At 35.2% G+C, this 17,845-nt stretch overlaps 1 protein-coding gene across 3 annotated transcripts in view; it reads left to right on the top strand.

Annotated features, from left to right (window-relative positions):
- The window catches only part of CEP85L (centrosomal protein 85 like), a 159,751-nt gene that overhangs the window by 101,333 nt on the left and 40,573 nt on the right, over window positions 1–17,845 (top strand). For all 3 annotated transcript variants that reach the window (XM_058566384.1, XM_058566382.1, XM_058566383.1), the window contains exon 5: window positions 3,973–4,090. In XM_058566384.1, the coding sequence (XP_058422367.1) occupies window positions 3,973–4,090 (118 nt within the window). The remainder of the gene's footprint in view (window positions 1–3,972; window positions 4,091–17,845) is intronic.

Raw genomic sequence — 17,845 nt, forward strand, 5'->3', positions numbered from 1 at the left:
ATACTGAGGAAATAATCCAAAATAATTCAAGTTGCTTAGCTGGCCACTTCTTCATCTAGTCTCATTCGTGTGTTTATGGTAGTTGCATTGTCAGGTAGGAGTTGACTAGCCGAGGATAGCCTCAGCTGGATGGCTTGTCTTTGCTGCATGTGGTCTGTCGTCTCCCAGCAGCCTAGCCTGAGTTTGTTCTTAAGATGGCTGGGTGGATTTTGAAGAGAAAATGAAACATACAAGGTCTCTTGAGGCTTACGCTCAGAACTGGCACAGCATCACTTCCACTACGTCTTTGTGGTCACAAGGCCAATAGACTTCACCTCTGGACAGTAGGAACAGCAAAATCACGTTGTAAAGGAGCATAAATAATACAGAGGGGAATAATTGTGGGTGGTTTTGTAAACAGTCCACCACACCTAGTGTCTTAAATAAATAATCTTTGATTTTTTTATGAGTTTATTATAAAATTTTGGTAATCAATGCATTTGATATTGTATAAAACAGAAGAAAAAGTAACTTATTTCTCAAGCAACATAATCATCATTTAAAAGTAAAAATTTTCATATATAAAAATCTCTATAAAAGATATAGTGCTAAAAGTTAAGACCAAACATATAGCATATCGTTTTTCCAGGAAGTAGATTAGACTAATGGCCTTTAAAATGGTGATGACACATGCAGAGGCTATTTCAGAGATAGAATTGACAGGATTTGGTATCCACCTGAATGGGTCTGAGAGTAAAGGTGCTGAACTTCCTACTTGGGAATAAGGTGTGGTTGATGATACCTGGATATTATTTCTGAAAATACCAAGTTATCCACAATTGCATTAGAAAAATGTGTTTTTTCACAATACATATAACTTTTGTAGGAGAAGACTCTGGATCATTAGGTCAAAGCAGATAAAATGTTAGGGGGAAAGAACTGCTGTAGAAACTGTTCCCGAGTGCGCCCCATCTCATTAGAAAAAGCGTATGGCTGAGTTTCAAGAACAACTCAGAAAAAAAGCAGGAAACCTGGTTTTAATTTTTATATTTGCCACCAACAATTAGGTGGTTCTGAATAAGGTGCTTGACCTTTTGCATGCTGATCTGCTCACCTTCCTGGGCACAGGAGTTTCACCACTTAAAAGAAAGTTTTTTTGAAGATCACTGTTCTAGGCAACGCCCTTCCCTCTTCCACCTGGTTTTATAGCATAAGGATTAAATGAATGAATGTCTGTAAAAAGTCCTAATACTGCCTGATGCGTAGTAGCCATCAGCAAATAGTAGCCACATATATCATATATATACATATTTTGTATGTAATAGTTATATTTGTGTGCTTGTGTCTCCTCAGTAGACTCTGAGCTCCCTCACAGAAGAGACTGTTTCTTGCACATTTCGTTACTCATAATAGGTACTCACCAAATATTCATGCAGAGGAGATAGCCTTATTTTAATAGAAAAGAGGTTAAGGTTGCTGGTTAACCTGTGTTGTTGCTAATACTAATCGTTCTTATAATGGTTTGTACTTTGAAATTGCTCAGCTTTTTTGCCACTGAATTGATCAGATCAGATAAAGCGGTAAGTCTCAGTGCACTTGAGACTGATCCAGAGAGGAAACCTTTGTGCCTTCTGCAGTGACAGCTGAGTTAATGCTATTAGTAAATGAACACTTGGAGTGTAGAGAATTCTCATTTTGTCGTTACTTGTAATTTGCAGTATTTATGTTTCTCATTGAATTGCATGTGGAAGTAAAATCACATTATGTTTGTGCTAGGTAAGATTTTAAAATCAGTGGTAAATTCTTTGGTGTAGTGTGGATACTTTTTTATTGAATTCATCATGTCCTTCTAATTCATATGCTTTATAAGCTAGGGTTTATGATCAGGTTTCTTAAAGCAGTCCTATTTGTACGTATCATGGCTATTATAAGTTCAACCCCAGAGATTTGATCAACTAACATGTGAGATTTTGTTCATAGCAATTTCTAGCACATCTTTTACTTTGAGATGGACCCCATAATGCAAGAGTCATGATTATTTTCCATTACTAGTGTTGAAGTGAGATTTGATTATTTTTATCAGCTGTTTTGAGCATTTAAATACAGTTTTAATAGTTCGATTTTATCTAAGTTATTTTGGTTATTTATACCTAGGCGTGTAGTATTACAGAACCAATTTCTAAATCTCATATTCTCTTTCAAGCCCAACTACCATACTGCAATTGAATTTTGAAAGGAAATAATAAAAATAAGAGCAAAAATGTGTAAATCGCTAGTTCTACTAATTAGGAAAAAAGAAAGGCTCCAATTAAAGTATTAGGAATAAAAAGTGATATAGATGGAGATTTTAAATCATTGTTATAAAATTATGTCAATAAATCTGAAAACATGGTAGAAAATGAATAATTTTTAAGGAATATCAAAATTAACTCAAAAAGAAATGGAAAACTTGCATAAACCATTAACATTAAAGAAATATAGGGGCCGGCCCCATGACGTAGTGGTTTAGTGCGCGTGCTCCGCTGCTGGTGGCCTGGGTTCGGATCCCAGGTGTGCACCCACATACTGCTTGACAGGCCGTGCTGTGGCAGCGTCCCATATAAAGTGGAGGAAGATCGGCACGGATGTTAGCTCAGGGCCAGTCTTCCTCAGCAAAAAGAGGAGGATTGGCAGATATTAGCTCAGGGCTGATCTTCCTCCCAAAAATAAAAAAAAAAACGAAAAAAGAAATATAAACAGATGCTAACTAGACTCATTGCAGTGATTACTTCCCAATATGTACAAATATAGAATTATGTTGTACACCTGAAACTAATATGTTATATATCGATTATATCTCAATTTAAAGCAACAAATATAATCAGCAAGAAATTCCACAGCACACTGATGCTCTGTCGTTTTTTTCATTAGTATTTTTTTCTCTGTTTCTTTTTGGATAGTTTCTATTGCTGTGTCTTCAAATGCACTAATCTTTTTTTCTGAAAATTCTAATCTGCCCTTAATCCTATTCAGGATAATATTTATGTCTTCTGTGTCTCTATTTAACATATTCTGCCTTTTTTCTAGTTTTTTGAACATATGAAACAGTTATAACTGATTTAGTGTCTTTGTCTATTAATTCTGTCATCTGTGTCAGTTCTGGCTCACTTTTAGTTGATTGGTTTTTGTCATCATTCCTTAAAAGCTCTCTCTCCCTCATAACCTTAATATGAGACCTGTTATTAAATTTTTGAAGATTAGCAATAACACATATAAAGTTCTTAGGATGATTCCTGACACATAACGGTTTTCAAATATAATAAGGATACATATTCACAAAAGTTAAATAAGTTGATTAAAGTAAGCTATGAGCAGCTGAGGAAAGACTTGAACTTCAGTCTGTCTGGTTCCAACATGAGGTTATATTAAAATGAAATGTCAGAGCTCTCCAAAGATGCAGATCTGTCACCAAGTGAGTCCTGCATCATCGGTGATGTTTGTGTGTAGACTGTGCAGCCTGGGATGATGTAGAGAAGCTGCAGGCATAGATGATAGAGCAGCCGCTGGGCTAGATGATAGTTATAAAAATACCTTTCACCCCAGACAGTGAGATTCTCAAAATCTTCAATTGGTAGTAAGTGTTGAACAAAATTTGGATGAATGAAATTAATGATTTTAAGGTAAAGACATTGCAGACTGAGGATGTAACATTTATTATATTAGGTAACAAGAAGAAAGCAAGCAAAGCATAACTTTGTTGGAATCTAAGAAGAGTATTCAGCAAAAGATTGTATTCTAAAAAATGCCAGAAGTACTCTACAGTATAAAAAATCTCTTTTGTATTTCACATATCTCATGGTCCTATGGTTTAAGAAAATTCTGTATTGTGAATTTTAAGATTGATAATACTTTTAATTTTTATGTCAAATTATTAGAATACTGAAAGTTCTGCTTTTAACTATCTCTTAGAAAAGTATATTTTTTTGTAATGTGACCTTAATTTATGTTTTGCAGGCAGAAACAACAAATTACCCACCTACATGAGAGGATAAGGGATAATGAATTACGGGCACAACATGCCATGTTAGGACATTATGTGAATTGTGAGGATTCCTATGTGGCTAGTTTGCAGGTAAGATTACAGAGGATTTTGTAGTTGTTGTTTTATTAGTAAAGCATGTATTAATTTTATACTTAGCTTGTAAGATTAGGACTTTTTCTGAATTAATCGTTCATTCACATGGTTCATATTTATATGTGTAAAAGATATCAGATACTGTCTTTCATCTGTCCAGTTCTCACCTCCTCCCCACACACATACAGGAACTGCTGTTATCAGTTTCTAGTATATCATTCCAGAGTTGGTGTATATCCCTAGTGCATATAAATGTATTTTATCCCCCCACCTTCACAAAAAGTATCAAAATATATACGTTATCTTGCACCTTGCCTTTTTCCTTTATATTATATAAAATTATATAAAATACAGTGATTATTCTCATATCATTACATAGACAGCATCCCTTTCCTTTGTTTTTGTAGCTGCTTGAGTTTCCATTTTATGGACATAGCATAATTTATTCAACCTGTCCATACTCATTAAAATTTGGGTTGTTTCTAGTTTGGGGCTGTTATAAGTTATATTGTGAAGAATAACCTTTTATAAACATTGTTTTGCTCATTTGTAAGTTACGTTCTCAGAAGTGAAATTTCTAGGTGTTTTATGAGTTGATAATTTTTATTGATAGTGTTGGATTGCTATCTAGGAGAGCTTGTTGCAATCTTTAGCTCCTGTCAGCAGTGTATGTGACTCCCCCCTCTCCCACCTCCCAACTCGTAGCCATGTTGACAGAGTGTTATCAAACTTTGAGAATTTTGCCCTTCTCATAGATTTGTGTAAAGGGTGAGGTGGGGTAGTTATCTCCCTATTTTTTCCCCCCCAATTTTTTTTGTTATTAAAATACATATAACAAAATTTATGATCTTAACCATTTTTAAGTGTATAGGTCAGTGGTGTTAAATACATTCATAATGTTGTGCAACTGTCATCACCATCCATCTTTATAACTCTTTTCATCTTATAAAACTGAAACTCTAACCCATTGAAGAATAACTCCACTCCCATTCCCCTTCCCTGGCAACCACCATTCTGCTTTCTATCTCTGTGATTTTGATTGCTTTAAGTATCTCCTGTTAAGTGGAATCATACAGGATTTGTCTTTTTGTGACTGGCTTATTTCACTTAGCGTAATGTCCTCAAGGTTCATCCATGTTGTAGCATGTGTCAGAATTTTCTTCCTTTTTAAGGCTGAATAATATTCCATTGTTATGCCACAGTTTACTTATCCAGTCATCTGTTGTTGGACACTTGGGTTGCTTCCATATTTTAGCTATAGTGAATAATGTTGCTGTGAACATTTTTTATATTATTTATTTCAACACGAGTGTACAAATATCTCTTCAAGAGCCTGCTTTCAATTCTTTTGAGTATATGCCCAGAAGTAGAATTGTGGATTATACAGTAATTCTATTTTTAGTTTTTTGAGGAACTGCCATACTGTTTTCCACAGTGGCTGTACCATTTTGCATTCCCACCAACAGTGTACAACGGTTCCATTTTTTCCACATTGTTGCTAACACTTGTTATTTTCTGTGTTTTGGTAGTAGCCATCCTAATGTGTGTGTGGGTATCTCATAGTTTTGATTTGCGTTTCCCTAATGATTAGTAATGTTGAGCATCTTTTCTTATGCTTATTGGCCATTTGTATATCTTCTTTGGAGAAATGTCTATACAAGTCCTTCGTCCATTTTTGAATCAAGTTGTTTTTTTGTTGTTGAGTTGTAGAAGTTATGTATATATTCTGGATATTAATCCTCTATGAGATATATTATTTGCATATAGTTTTTCCCATTCTGTGGGAATGCCCAGTTGATGGTATCTTTTCATGCACAAAACTTTTTCATTTTTGTAAGTTATTCCAATTTGTCTATTTTTTCTTTTGTTGCCTCTGCCTTTGGTGTCATATCCAAGATATCATTGCCAAATCCAGTGTCATGAAGGTTTACATTTTCTTCTAAGAGTTTTATACTTTTAGCTCTTATGTTTAAGTCTTTGATCCATTTTAAGTTAATTTTTGTATGTGGTGTTAGGTAAGGGTCCAGCTTCATTCTTCTACACGTGGATAATCCAGTTTTCCCAGCACTATTTGTTGAAAAGACTGTTTTTTCTTCATTGAATGGTCTTGGTACCTTGTCAAAAATCATTTGACCATATATGCAAGGGTTTATTTTTCTGTTCTATTCCATTGGTCTATATATCTCTCTCTCTATGCCAATATCACGTTGTTTTGATTACTGTAGCTTTGGAGTAAGTGTTGAAAGCAGGAAGTGTGAGTCCTCCAGCTTTGTTCTTCTTCTTCAAGACTGTGTTGGCTATTCATGGTGCCTTGAGATTCCGTGTGAATTTTAGGATGAGTTTTTCTAATTCTGCAAAAAACGTCATTGGGATTTTGATAGGGATTGCATTGAATCTGTAGATCGCTTTGGGTAGTATTGACATCTTAACAATGTTAGGTTTTCCAATCCATAACAAGTTTTCATTTACTTGTCATCTTTAATTTCTTTCAGCAATGATTTGTAGTTTTCATTGTGGCAAGTCTTTCACCTCCATGGTTTAGTTAATTCCTAAGTATTTTTTTCTTTTTGATACTGTTATAAATGGAATTGTTTTCATAATTTCCTTTTTTAGATTGTTCATTGTATATAGAAATACAACTAGTTTTTGTGCATTGACTTTGTATCCTGATACTTTGCTGAATTCGTTCATTATATCTAACAGTTGTTTTGTGGAATCTTTAGGGTTTTCTACGTGTAGGATCATATCGTCTGTGAACAGAGATAATTTTACTTCTTCCTTTCCAATCTGGATGCGTTTTCTTTCTTTTTCTTGCCTAATTGCTCTGGCTAGAACTTCCAGGACTCTGTTGAATAGAAGTGGTGAAAGTAGGAATCCTTGTCATATTCCTGATCTTAGAGGAAAAGGTTTCAGTCTTTCACCATTGAGTATGATGTCTGCTGTGTGTTTTTTCTATATCGCTTTTATTATATTGGGTAGTTTCCTTCTATTTGTTGTTTTTTAAGTGTTTTTATCATGAAAGGGTGTTAAATTTTGTCATGCTTTTTTGGCATCAATTGAGATGATCGTTTTTTTTTTCTCCCTTCATTCCTTAGTGTGGTATATTACATTGATATTTTTATGTTAAACCATCCTTGCATTCCAGGAATAAATCCCACTTGGTCATGGAGTATATAATCTTTTTAATATACTGCTGAATTCAGTTTGCTAATATTTTGTTTAGGATTTTTACATCAATGTTCATAGAAGATATTGGTCTGTAGTTTTCTTATAGTGTCTTTGTCTGGCTTTAGTATCAGAATAATGCTGGCCTCATAGAATGAGTTAGGAAGTGTTCCCTCCTCTTCCAGTATTTGGAAGAGTTTGAGAAGGATTGGTATTCGTTCTTCTTTAAATGTTCAGTAGAATTCACCAGTGAAGCCATGAGGTCCAGGGCTAGGGCTTTTCTTTCTTGGGAGATTTTTGGTTACTGATTAAATCTCCTTACTAGTTATAGGTCTACTCAGATTTTCTATTTTTTTGTGATTTAGTCTTCGTGGGTTTTGTGTTTCTAGGAATTTGTCCATTTCATCTAGTTTATCCAGTTTGTTGGTGTACAGTTAATTGTTCATAGTACTCTTTTATAATCTTTTTTATTTCTGTAGAATTGATGTCGTCCCCATTTTCATTTCCGATTTTAGTAATTTGAATCTTTTTTGTTTTCTTAGTCCATCTGGCTAAAGGTTTGTCAATTTCGTTGATTTTTTTTCAAAGAACCAATATTTGGTTCATTCATTTTTCTCTATTGTTTTTCTGTTCTCTATTTCATTTATCTCTGCTCTAATCTTTATTATATCTTTCCTTCCAGTTAGTTTTGGATTTAGTTTGTTCTTCTTTTTCTAGTTTTTTAAGTTGTAAAGTTAGCTTGTTGATTTGAGATCTTTCTTGTTTTCGCCATATGGTTTTTTTTGTGTGTGTGTGTGAGGAAGATCAGCCCTGAACTAACATCCATGCTAATCCTCCTTTTTTTGCTGAGGAAGACCGGCTCTGAGCTAACATCTATTGCCAATCCTCCTCCTTTTTTTTTTTTTTTTTCTCCCCCCAAAACCCCAGTAGATAGTTGTATGTCATAGTTGCACATCCTTCTAGTTGCTGTATGTGGGACGCGGCCTCAGCATGGCCGGAGAAGCGGTGCGTCGGCGCGCGTCTGGGATGCGAACCCGGGCCGCCGGCAGCGGAGCGTGCGCACTTAACCGCTAAGCCACGGGGCCGGCCCTGCCATATGGTTTTAATATGTATTTCTCCTAAGAGTGATGTTGAACTTCTTTTCATGTATTTGAGACCCATTCATATTTCTTTTTCTGTGAATTGTCTTTTCATATCCTTTGATTATTTTTCTCTGTTAGATATTGGCTTTTTGCTTATTTTTTTTTTTTTAAAGATTTTATTTATTTATTTATTTTCCCCAAAGCCCCAGTAGATAGTTGTATGTTATAGTCGCACATCCTTCTAGTTGCTGTATGTGGGACGCGGCCTCAGCATGGCCAGAGAAGTGGTGCGTCGGTGCGCGCCCGGGATCTGAACCCGGGCCACCAGCAGTGTAGCGCACGCACTTAACCACTAAGCCACGGGGCCAGCCCCGGCTTTTTGCTTATTGATTTTACAAAAACCCTTTATGTATAGAGGAAATTAGCTTTTTGTCTGTAATTTGATTTGAAATACATTTTCTGAATTTGTCATAATATTTTCTTTCCATTTATATCATTCTGTTTCTTTTTCCTTTATCTATTTTTTCTACCACAAACACTCACTAATTTTAATGAGTATTTTATAAATAAGTCCCATCTTTGCAAATGAACACATTTAACAAAACAATTATTAAACATCCACTGTGCTAAATTGTGAGGTCACAGAAGTGAAGAATAGTTCCTGCCTTCATGGATCTCAAACTATAGAGGGAAAGACCATATAGGTAAACATGTTTACCCATTCCTTCAAAGTTTATTTGTGTTTACTATGAGTAAGGCAATGTCTAGGAACTAGGAATAGAAATGTGAATGAGGTTGGTTTTGCCCTTGAGGGTACAGTCTAATGGGAGCACAGACATAGGGTCTTTGAGGCCATATAATAAAATTTATATGGCTGGAAGGGCTACTTTTCCCAATTATTACTCTTCTTTTTAAGAATTTTCCTTAAAATGTTTTTGTATGTTTTTCTATATAAACTTTATAATTGGATTGTTTATTTACAAAAGAAAAAAAACACTATTGGCATTTTTATTAGAATCAAAAGTGAGGACTAATAACTTTATGGTGGTATATACTTTTATTTGTGGAAATTTATTTTGTCATCTACATTAAATTCTTTATTCCTAGAATTTTAAAAAATTATTTTAAGTGGAATTCTTTCCTCCATTATATTTTCAAACTTGTTGTTTATAAATATTAAAGGCATTGGTATATTAAAATCAGGGAATATTGAAGACCAGATAACAGTCAGACTTACTTGAGGCAGAGGCATTTAACATTGAGATTCCATCTTGCTTTTCATACTTTAGTTCCTAATATATCAAAATACCTCGTTATTATGTGATCTCATCTTTGAGTTCTGTCACATGATGGCAAGGCTCCATGGTACTGAGATTAATAGTGTACAGTTATTTGAAAATGGTATTTCTAGGCTGTATAAGTAGTATAATTTACTTTGCTAACAGTATTTTGATAGAACCATGCAGTTTCTCCTTGTAACTTTATTATTCTGAATAAAGATTTTACTTGAATTATACAACTATTATTATATTACCAAAAGCATTTAAAACTTAATGTGTATCTGAAAGCTGAAGAAAATGTTTTTCTGACATAGCATCAGGCCAGTAGAGGGCTCTCCAAGTCAGTTTGCAAGAACATATAGAAATATCTGGAAGGATATGGGAAAGGGGGCTACTAAAAATATTGAAAGATTTCAAATTATGTGGAGAATTAAAATATTGTTGAGAAATTCAATTTTAAAAGTTAAGGGCAATTAATAAAAGAGAATACAAGGAAAACCCTAAGTACTAAATGGATATGATAAATATATGATAAACTTTTTTCAATGGATAGATATAGAGAGCTGATAAAATGGCAAGAGTTAGAAAAAACAACAAATATGATAATAAAATATTTCTTTGGCAGAGGAATTTTTACTTTGGATCTATGAACAACGTTATTTTTTATGCACAACATTTTCTATATGCACATTTTTGGCTCTATAGCTTGTTCATCCTAATTCCATAGTACATTAAACAAAGGAAATTATACTTTTAATATTCTGTATATTCTAGGTTAAAGTAAACTTTTGATATAAAAATAACATTCTTTTATGAATTTATAGATGAAAAACATATTCTTGAGTAGTAACTTGTTTGCTGATTAAAAACTTTGAATAACCTTATAAACAAGAAGACCTGAAACTAGACATCACCAAGTCTTGTGGGTAGAAAATGAGAACCAGTTCTTTATCCTAAAATCCAAACTTCCTGGAATGTTTTACTGGTAGAATTGGTAGAAGCAAAGAGTGATTTGTACTTACAATGCCTTATACAGTGATGCACCGCATACCGACATTTCGGTCAACGAGAGACCACATAAATGACAGTGGTTCCATAAGATTAGTACCATATAGCCTAGATATGTGGTAGGCTATACCATCTAGGTTTGTGTAAGTACACTCTTTGATATTCTCACAACAATGGAATTGCCTAATGACACATTTCTCAGAACATATCTCCATCATTAAGCCATGCATGACTGTACTAAAATTTCACCCTGTGGTTAACAGGCCTTCATGGAAAAAACAAGTGTGAATCACTGTTTTTCCTTTTGTTAAAAACTGAAGAAGAAAGGGGCCAGCTGGGTGGTGTAGTGGTTGGGTTTGAGCATTCCACCTCGGCGGCCTGGGGTTTGCCAGTTCATATCCTGGGCACGGACCTACTCACTGCTCATCAAGCCATGCTGAGGCGGCATCCCACATAGAGCCACTAGAAGGATGTACAGCTATGACATACTACTATCTACCAGGGCTTTGGGGAGAAAAAAGGAAAAAAGGAGGGAGATTGGCAACAGATGTTAGCTCAGGGCCAATCTTCCTAAAAACAAACTGAAGAAGAAAGACATCTCTTCTTTCCATATACATGTATACCTTGGAAAGACCAACTGAATAATACTTATTCTTATTAAACTTCATTGATGCATCATTCGTTGTTTCCATTGTATTCTTTGTCTTTTTATTAATATCATTTTTTTCTATTTCTTTTTTCTTCAGCTATATTTTCTACTGCCAAGTTCTTTGATTCTAATGAGTATTTTGTAAATGAGTCTCACCTTTATAAATGAGTTCGTTCAACAGAACATAAACATTTAATGTATTAAATACTGGGGCCACAGAAGTGAAAGACAGTTTCTATCTTCATGGATCTCAAAGCCCACAGAGGGAAACTATGAAAAAAGATATGTTTGGGGCTGGCCCAGTGGCGCAAGCGGTTAAGTGCGTGTGCTCCGCTGCAGCGGCCCAGGGTTCGCCAGTTTGGATCCCGGGCACACACCGACACATGACTTGTCAAGCCATGCTGTGGCGGCGTCCCAGATAAAGTAGAGGAAGATGGGCACGGATGTTAGCCCAAGGCCAGTCTTCCTCAGCAAAAAGAGGAGGATTGGCAGATGTTAGCTCAGGGCCGATCTTCCTCACACACAAAAAAAAGATATGTTTATCCATTTCTTCAACAATTATTTATGTTTACTATGGGTAACGCACTGTTTAGGCTCTAGTAATATAAATGTGAATGAAGTTGGTTTTTCCCTCAAAGAGTGTACAATCTAATGAGGAACACAGATAAACAGCAAACAATTGCAGTATGTGGAGGTGCCCAAAAGGGATATGTATGAAGTGCTATGGGAACCCCTGCTAAGAACATATAAACCAGTTTTCCAAAGATCGGGTCAGGCTTCCTGTAGGAAGGGGTATCTGATTGGAGAACCTGATGTACTAAAAGAATTTAGTTCATGAAGGAGGTGGAGGAATAGTATTTGAGGCATAGTGTACTGACGTGAAGAGGCTCAAAGTCAAGAGAGGAGACAGTGCATTTGGAAAACTACAGATTATTCTGTGTGAATAAAGTATAGAATGAGAGAATGGTAGTGGTGAGAGATGTGGTTGAAGAGGTAAGCAGGGGTCAAGTTGTATCAAAGGCTTGAGAAGGAATGGGGTCCCTGTGTCACAGGTTTAGGGACAGTTCCAGTTAAGGCCTGTTATACTAGCATAATAATTAATAACACCCTCTTTCACTCTCTGAAGTATCCTAGTTTGGTTACGCCAGTGACATTATAGAGACTGGATTTAAGATGGATGGTGTTGGAGGCAGGGAAACCAGTTGGGAGGCTATTCTCAGTAGTCTAAAAGTGAAACAATCACCTGAATTTTGAAACAATGTTGGTCAGGATAAGAGGAAGAGTATTTATTAAACATCTGTGCAACCAAGCATAGGCTAGATTTAGTGACTTTAATGTGGTGAGAGAATGATTGCCTAGTTTCAGATGGGGAAAATTGATTGGTTTATATTCGTGGTGACCAGAGTAGAGACTACTACATCGGGAATAGGTTTAGAGGAGAAAAATAATAAGTTAAGCTTATATATTGTAAATTTGGGACTGAGATGAAGAATGAAGCTGATATTCATGGGTCTAGATCTGAGGGAGAGATTTGAGATTTATGAATTGTTAGTTTACCTGGGTGGTTGTTGAAGCCTTGGGCATGATCAGATGTTGCAGAGAGTGAAGAAAATGGGATCCAGAGGTAAAGGCAGGGAACAGCAGTATTTTAGAAGGTAGCAGAAGAACACAACTTGTGAAGGAGCATGGGGGGTGGTTATTGTGAGAGAAATGAAGGGAAGAAACGGCTTTCTCCACAGAGTGAGTGATTGTATGACACTCAGAAAGAGATAAAGGTTGAAAGGATCTTATTAAATGTAGAAATTAAAGCATTCCGGCTTCAGACTTTTCTCTGTCTGCTTAATTCCACCTAGAGGTTAAGCTACATTTTGTCTTGCTACAAAAGACATTTCTGTAGTGCAAATGTGCTTGTACACGAATGGTAAATAGGAGAATGATATCAGTATAGTTTGCAAGTCTCATTGGTTCGTGTGTGTGTGTGTGTGTGTGTGTGTGTGTGTGTGTGTGTGTTTCCCCAGGCAAGGCGAGTTAGAATAGTGAGAGTAAAATTAGAATCTTTGGCAGGCTGCAAAAAAGGCCTAGGCTTGCTTACTATGTTGGCAGCAGACCCTGTTTAAGCTTCATGTTAAGAAAATTACAAGTCTCCTTCTACTTCCTTGAAAGATGCACTCCCTCCTTTAGTGGTTTTCAGTTCGTGGCAGGTTGTGTTGCCTCCTTCTCACCTGAATGACAGTCCCTCTATTGCAGAATTCTACCTCCATCGTCTCAACACCCATCAGACCTCTCTAATTAAAGTGACTCCAGCATTTTGATTGTGTGTATGCATGTGTTTTTTTAGGTGTCAACTGTGGCTGCTTGAGAATGTTCAACTTGTCTCCCCAGTTACTATTTTCATTAGTGTTGTGGTTTGAAGTTGCATAGGTTTTAAGTAGACTATTCTTATTCTTAATTTTTCCTATAAACATTATTATTTTTAGTGCGTGATTTTCCAGGAATGTGTATATTTCATTATAGTAGAAACACCTGTGTCAATTTTTTGTAAAATTAATAATTTTATACATTAGAGCAGTTTTAGGTTCACAGCAAAACTGAGCAGGAAGTACAGAGAGTTCCCATGTATCCTGTGTCCCCACACACCCAGAGCCTCTTCTGTCTGACTTATTTCGCTCAGCATAATGCCCTCAAGGTCCATCCCATATTGTCGCAAATAGCAAAATTTCATCTGTTTTATGACTGAATAGTATTCTGATGTATGTATATACCACATCTTATTTATCCGTTCATCCATTGATGGGCACTTAGTTTGTGTCCAAGTCTTGGCTATTGTGAATAATGCTGCGGTGAACATAGGGGTGCATATATCTTTTTGAATTAGTTTTTTCGTGTTCTTTGGATAAATATCCAGAAGTGGTATAGCTGGATCATATGGTAGTTCTATTCTTAATTTTTTTAGGAATCTCCATACTGTTTTCCGTAGTGGCTGTACCAATTTACATTTCCACCAGCAGTGTATGAGGGTTCCTTTTTCTCCACATCCTCTCTAACACTTTCTTATTTCTTGTCTTTTTAATAATAGCCATTCTGATGGGCATGAGGTGATATTGTAGTTTTGATTTGCATTTCCCTGATAGTTAATGATGTTGAACATCTTTTCATGTGCCTGTTGGCCATCTGTATCTCTTCTTTGGAAAAATGTCTGTTCAGAGCCTCTGCCCATTTTTTGATTGGGTTGTTTGTTTTTTTGTTGTTGAGTTGTATGAGTTCTTTATATATTTTGGATATTAACCCCTTATCAGATACATGATTTACAAATGTCTTCTCCCAGTTGGTGAGTTGTCTTTTCATTTTGTTGCTGGTTTCCTTTGCTGTGAATAAGCTTTTTAGTTTGATGTAGTCCACTTTATTTTTTCTTTTATTTCCCTTGCCTGAGGAGACAGATATTCAAAAAGATACTGCTAAGGCCAGTATTGAAGAGCATACTGCCTATGTTTTCTTCTAGGAGTTTTATGGTTTCAGGTCTTACATTCAAGTCATTAATCCATTTTGAGTTAACTTTTGTGTATAGTGTAAGATAATTGTCTACTTTCATTCTTTTGCATGTGGCTGTCTAATTTTCCCAACACCATTTATTGAAGAGTCTTTCCTTTCTCCACTGTTCTTGGTTCCTTTGTGGAAAATTAGCTGTCCATGGATGTGTGGGTTTATTTCTGGGCTCTTGATTCTGTTACATTGATCTGTGTGTCTGTGTTTGTGCCAGGACCATGCTGTTCTGATTACTATAGCTTTGTAGTATATTTTGAAATCAGGAGGTGTGATACCTCCAGCTTTGTTCTTCTTTCTCAGGATTGCTTTGGATGTTTGGGGTCTTTTGTTGTCCCATATAAATTTTAGGAATCTTTGTTCTATTTCTGTGAAAAATGTCGTTGGAACTTTGATAGGGATTGCATTGAATCTGTAGATTGCTTTAGGAAGTATGGACATTTTAACTATGTCAGTTCTTCCAATTCATAAGAACAGAATATCTTTCCATTTCTTTGTGTCTCTTTCAATTTCTTTCAACAATGTTTTATAGTTTTCACCTCTTTGGTTAAATTTATTCCTAGGTATTTTATTCTTTTTGTTATGGTAAATGGGATTGTATTCTTGATTTCTCTGTCTACTGTTTTATTGTTAGTGTATTGAATCACAATTGATTTTTGTCTATTGATTTTGTACCCTACAACTTTACTGTATTTGTTTATTATTTCTAATAGTTTTTTGGTGGGTTCTTTAGCGTTTTAGATTATTGATTTTAAATCTTTCTTCTTTTCTAATATATGCACTCAGCGGTATAAATTTTCCCCTAAACACTGCTTTCGCTATATCCCACAAATTTTGATAACTTATATTTTCATTTAGTTCAAAATATTTTTAAATTTCTCTTGAGATTTCTTCTCTGACCCATATATTATTTAGAAATGTATTGTTTAATTTCTAAGCATTTTGGGATTTTCCAGCTGCATTTCTCTTGATTTCTAGTTTAATTCCATTATGGTCTGAGAGCATACATTGTATGATATCTCTTCTTTTAAATTTGTTAAGGTGTGTTTTGTGGCCTAGATGTGGTCTGTCTTGGTGAATGTTCCATGTGAGCTTGAGAAGAGTGTGTAATCTGCTGTTGTGGGATGAAATAATCTTACAGATATCAATTATATCCAGTTAATTGATGGTGCTTTTGAGTTCAACTATGTCTTGACTGATTTTCTGCTTGATGGTTCTGTCCATTTCTGATAGAGGGTTGTTAAAGTCTCCACCTATTATAGTGGATTCATCTGTTTCTCCCTGCAGTTCCATCCGTTTTTGCCTCATGTATTTTGATGCTCTGTTTTTAGGCACATACACATTAAGGATTGTTATGTCTTCTTGAAGTATTGACCCTTTTATCCTTATGTAATGCTCCAATAATTTTCCTTGCTCTAAAGTCTGCTTTGTCTGAAATTAATACAGCTGCTTTAGCTTTCTTTTGATTAGTGTTAACATGATGTATCTTTTTCCATCCCTTTACTTTTAATGTATATGTGTCTTTATATTTAAAGTGAGTGTCTTGTAGACCACATATATTTGGGTCTTGTTTTTAGATTCATTCTGACAATCTGTGTCTTTCATTTTGTGTATTTAGACCATTCACATTTAAAGTGATTATTGATATAGTTGGATTAATATCTACCATATTTGCTACTGTTTTGTTGCCCTTGTTCTTTGTTTCTGTTTGTCTTCCACACTTTCTCTGCCTTTTGCAGTTTTAACTGAGTATTTAATGATTCTATTTTCTCTCCTTTCTTAGCATATAGATTACACTTTTTTTTACTTGTTTTTGGTGATTGCCCTAAACTTACAATATACATTTACAACCAATCCAAGTCTGCTTGCAGATAGCACTATACTTTTCATGAATATTGCAAGTACCTTATAATAACTAAGTATTCCTAAATCTTCCATCCTCTGCCTTGTATCATCACTGTCATTCATTTCACTTATGCATAAGCATAACACACAAACGTGATTGAATACATTGTTGCCATTATTTTTTAAACAAACTTGTATCTGTTACATCAATTATGAAAAATGAAAGCTTTTATTTTACCTTCGCTTGTACCTTCTCTGATGCTCTTCCTTTCCATACGTAGATCCAAGTTTCTGACCTATATCATTTTCCTTCTCTCTGAAGAACTTCTTTTAACATTTCTTGCAAGGCAAGTCTATTGCCAACCAATTCACTCAATTTTTATTTGTCTGAGAAAGTCTTTGTTTCTTTTTCACTTTTGAAGGATAATTTCACAGGGTACAGAATTCTAGGTTGGTGGATTTTTTTCTCCTAACTCTTTAAATACTTCACTCTACTTTATTCTTGCTTGCCTGGTTTCTGAGAAGTCATATATCACCTTTATCTTTGCCTGTCTATAGGTAAGGTGTTTTTTTCCTCTGATTTCTTTCAAGATTTTTTTTTCACCTTTGATCTTCAAAAATTTAAATATGATATAACTATGTATAATTTTTTGGCATTTATTCTTCTTGGTGTTCTCTGAGCTTCCTGAATCCATGTGGTGTCTGACAATTTGGGGAAATTCTCAGTCATTATTGTTTCAAATATTGCTTCTGTTCCTTTCTCTCTTTCTTCTTATGGTGTTCCCATTACATGTATGTTACGCTTTTTGTAATTATCTCACATTTCTTGGATATTTCGTTCTATTTTCTTTTTTCTCTTTGCTCTTCAGTTTTGGAGGTTTCTATTGTCCTATCCTCAAGCTCAGAGATTGTTTTCTGAGCTATGTCCAGTCTAGTGATGAGCACCCCCAGACATTCTTCATTTCTGTTACAGTGTTTTTGATCTCTAGAGTTTCTTTCTTAGAATTTCGCTTCTTTCTTAGAATTTCCATCTGTCTGCTTACATTTTTTATCTGTTCTTACATGTTGTCTACTTTACCATTAAGCCCTTAGTGTGTTAATCCTAGGTTTTAAAAATTTCTGATCTGATAGTTCCAGCATTCCTGACATATCTGACTCTGGTTCTGATGCTTGTTCAGTCTCT

The sequence above is a fragment of the Diceros bicornis genome, chromosome 23 (assembly GCF_020826845.1).
Source record: "Diceros bicornis minor isolate mBicDic1 chromosome 23, mDicBic1.mat.cur, whole genome shotgun sequence".
Lineage (NCBI taxonomy): Eukaryota > Metazoa > Chordata > Mammalia > Perissodactyla > Rhinocerotidae > Diceros > Diceros bicornis.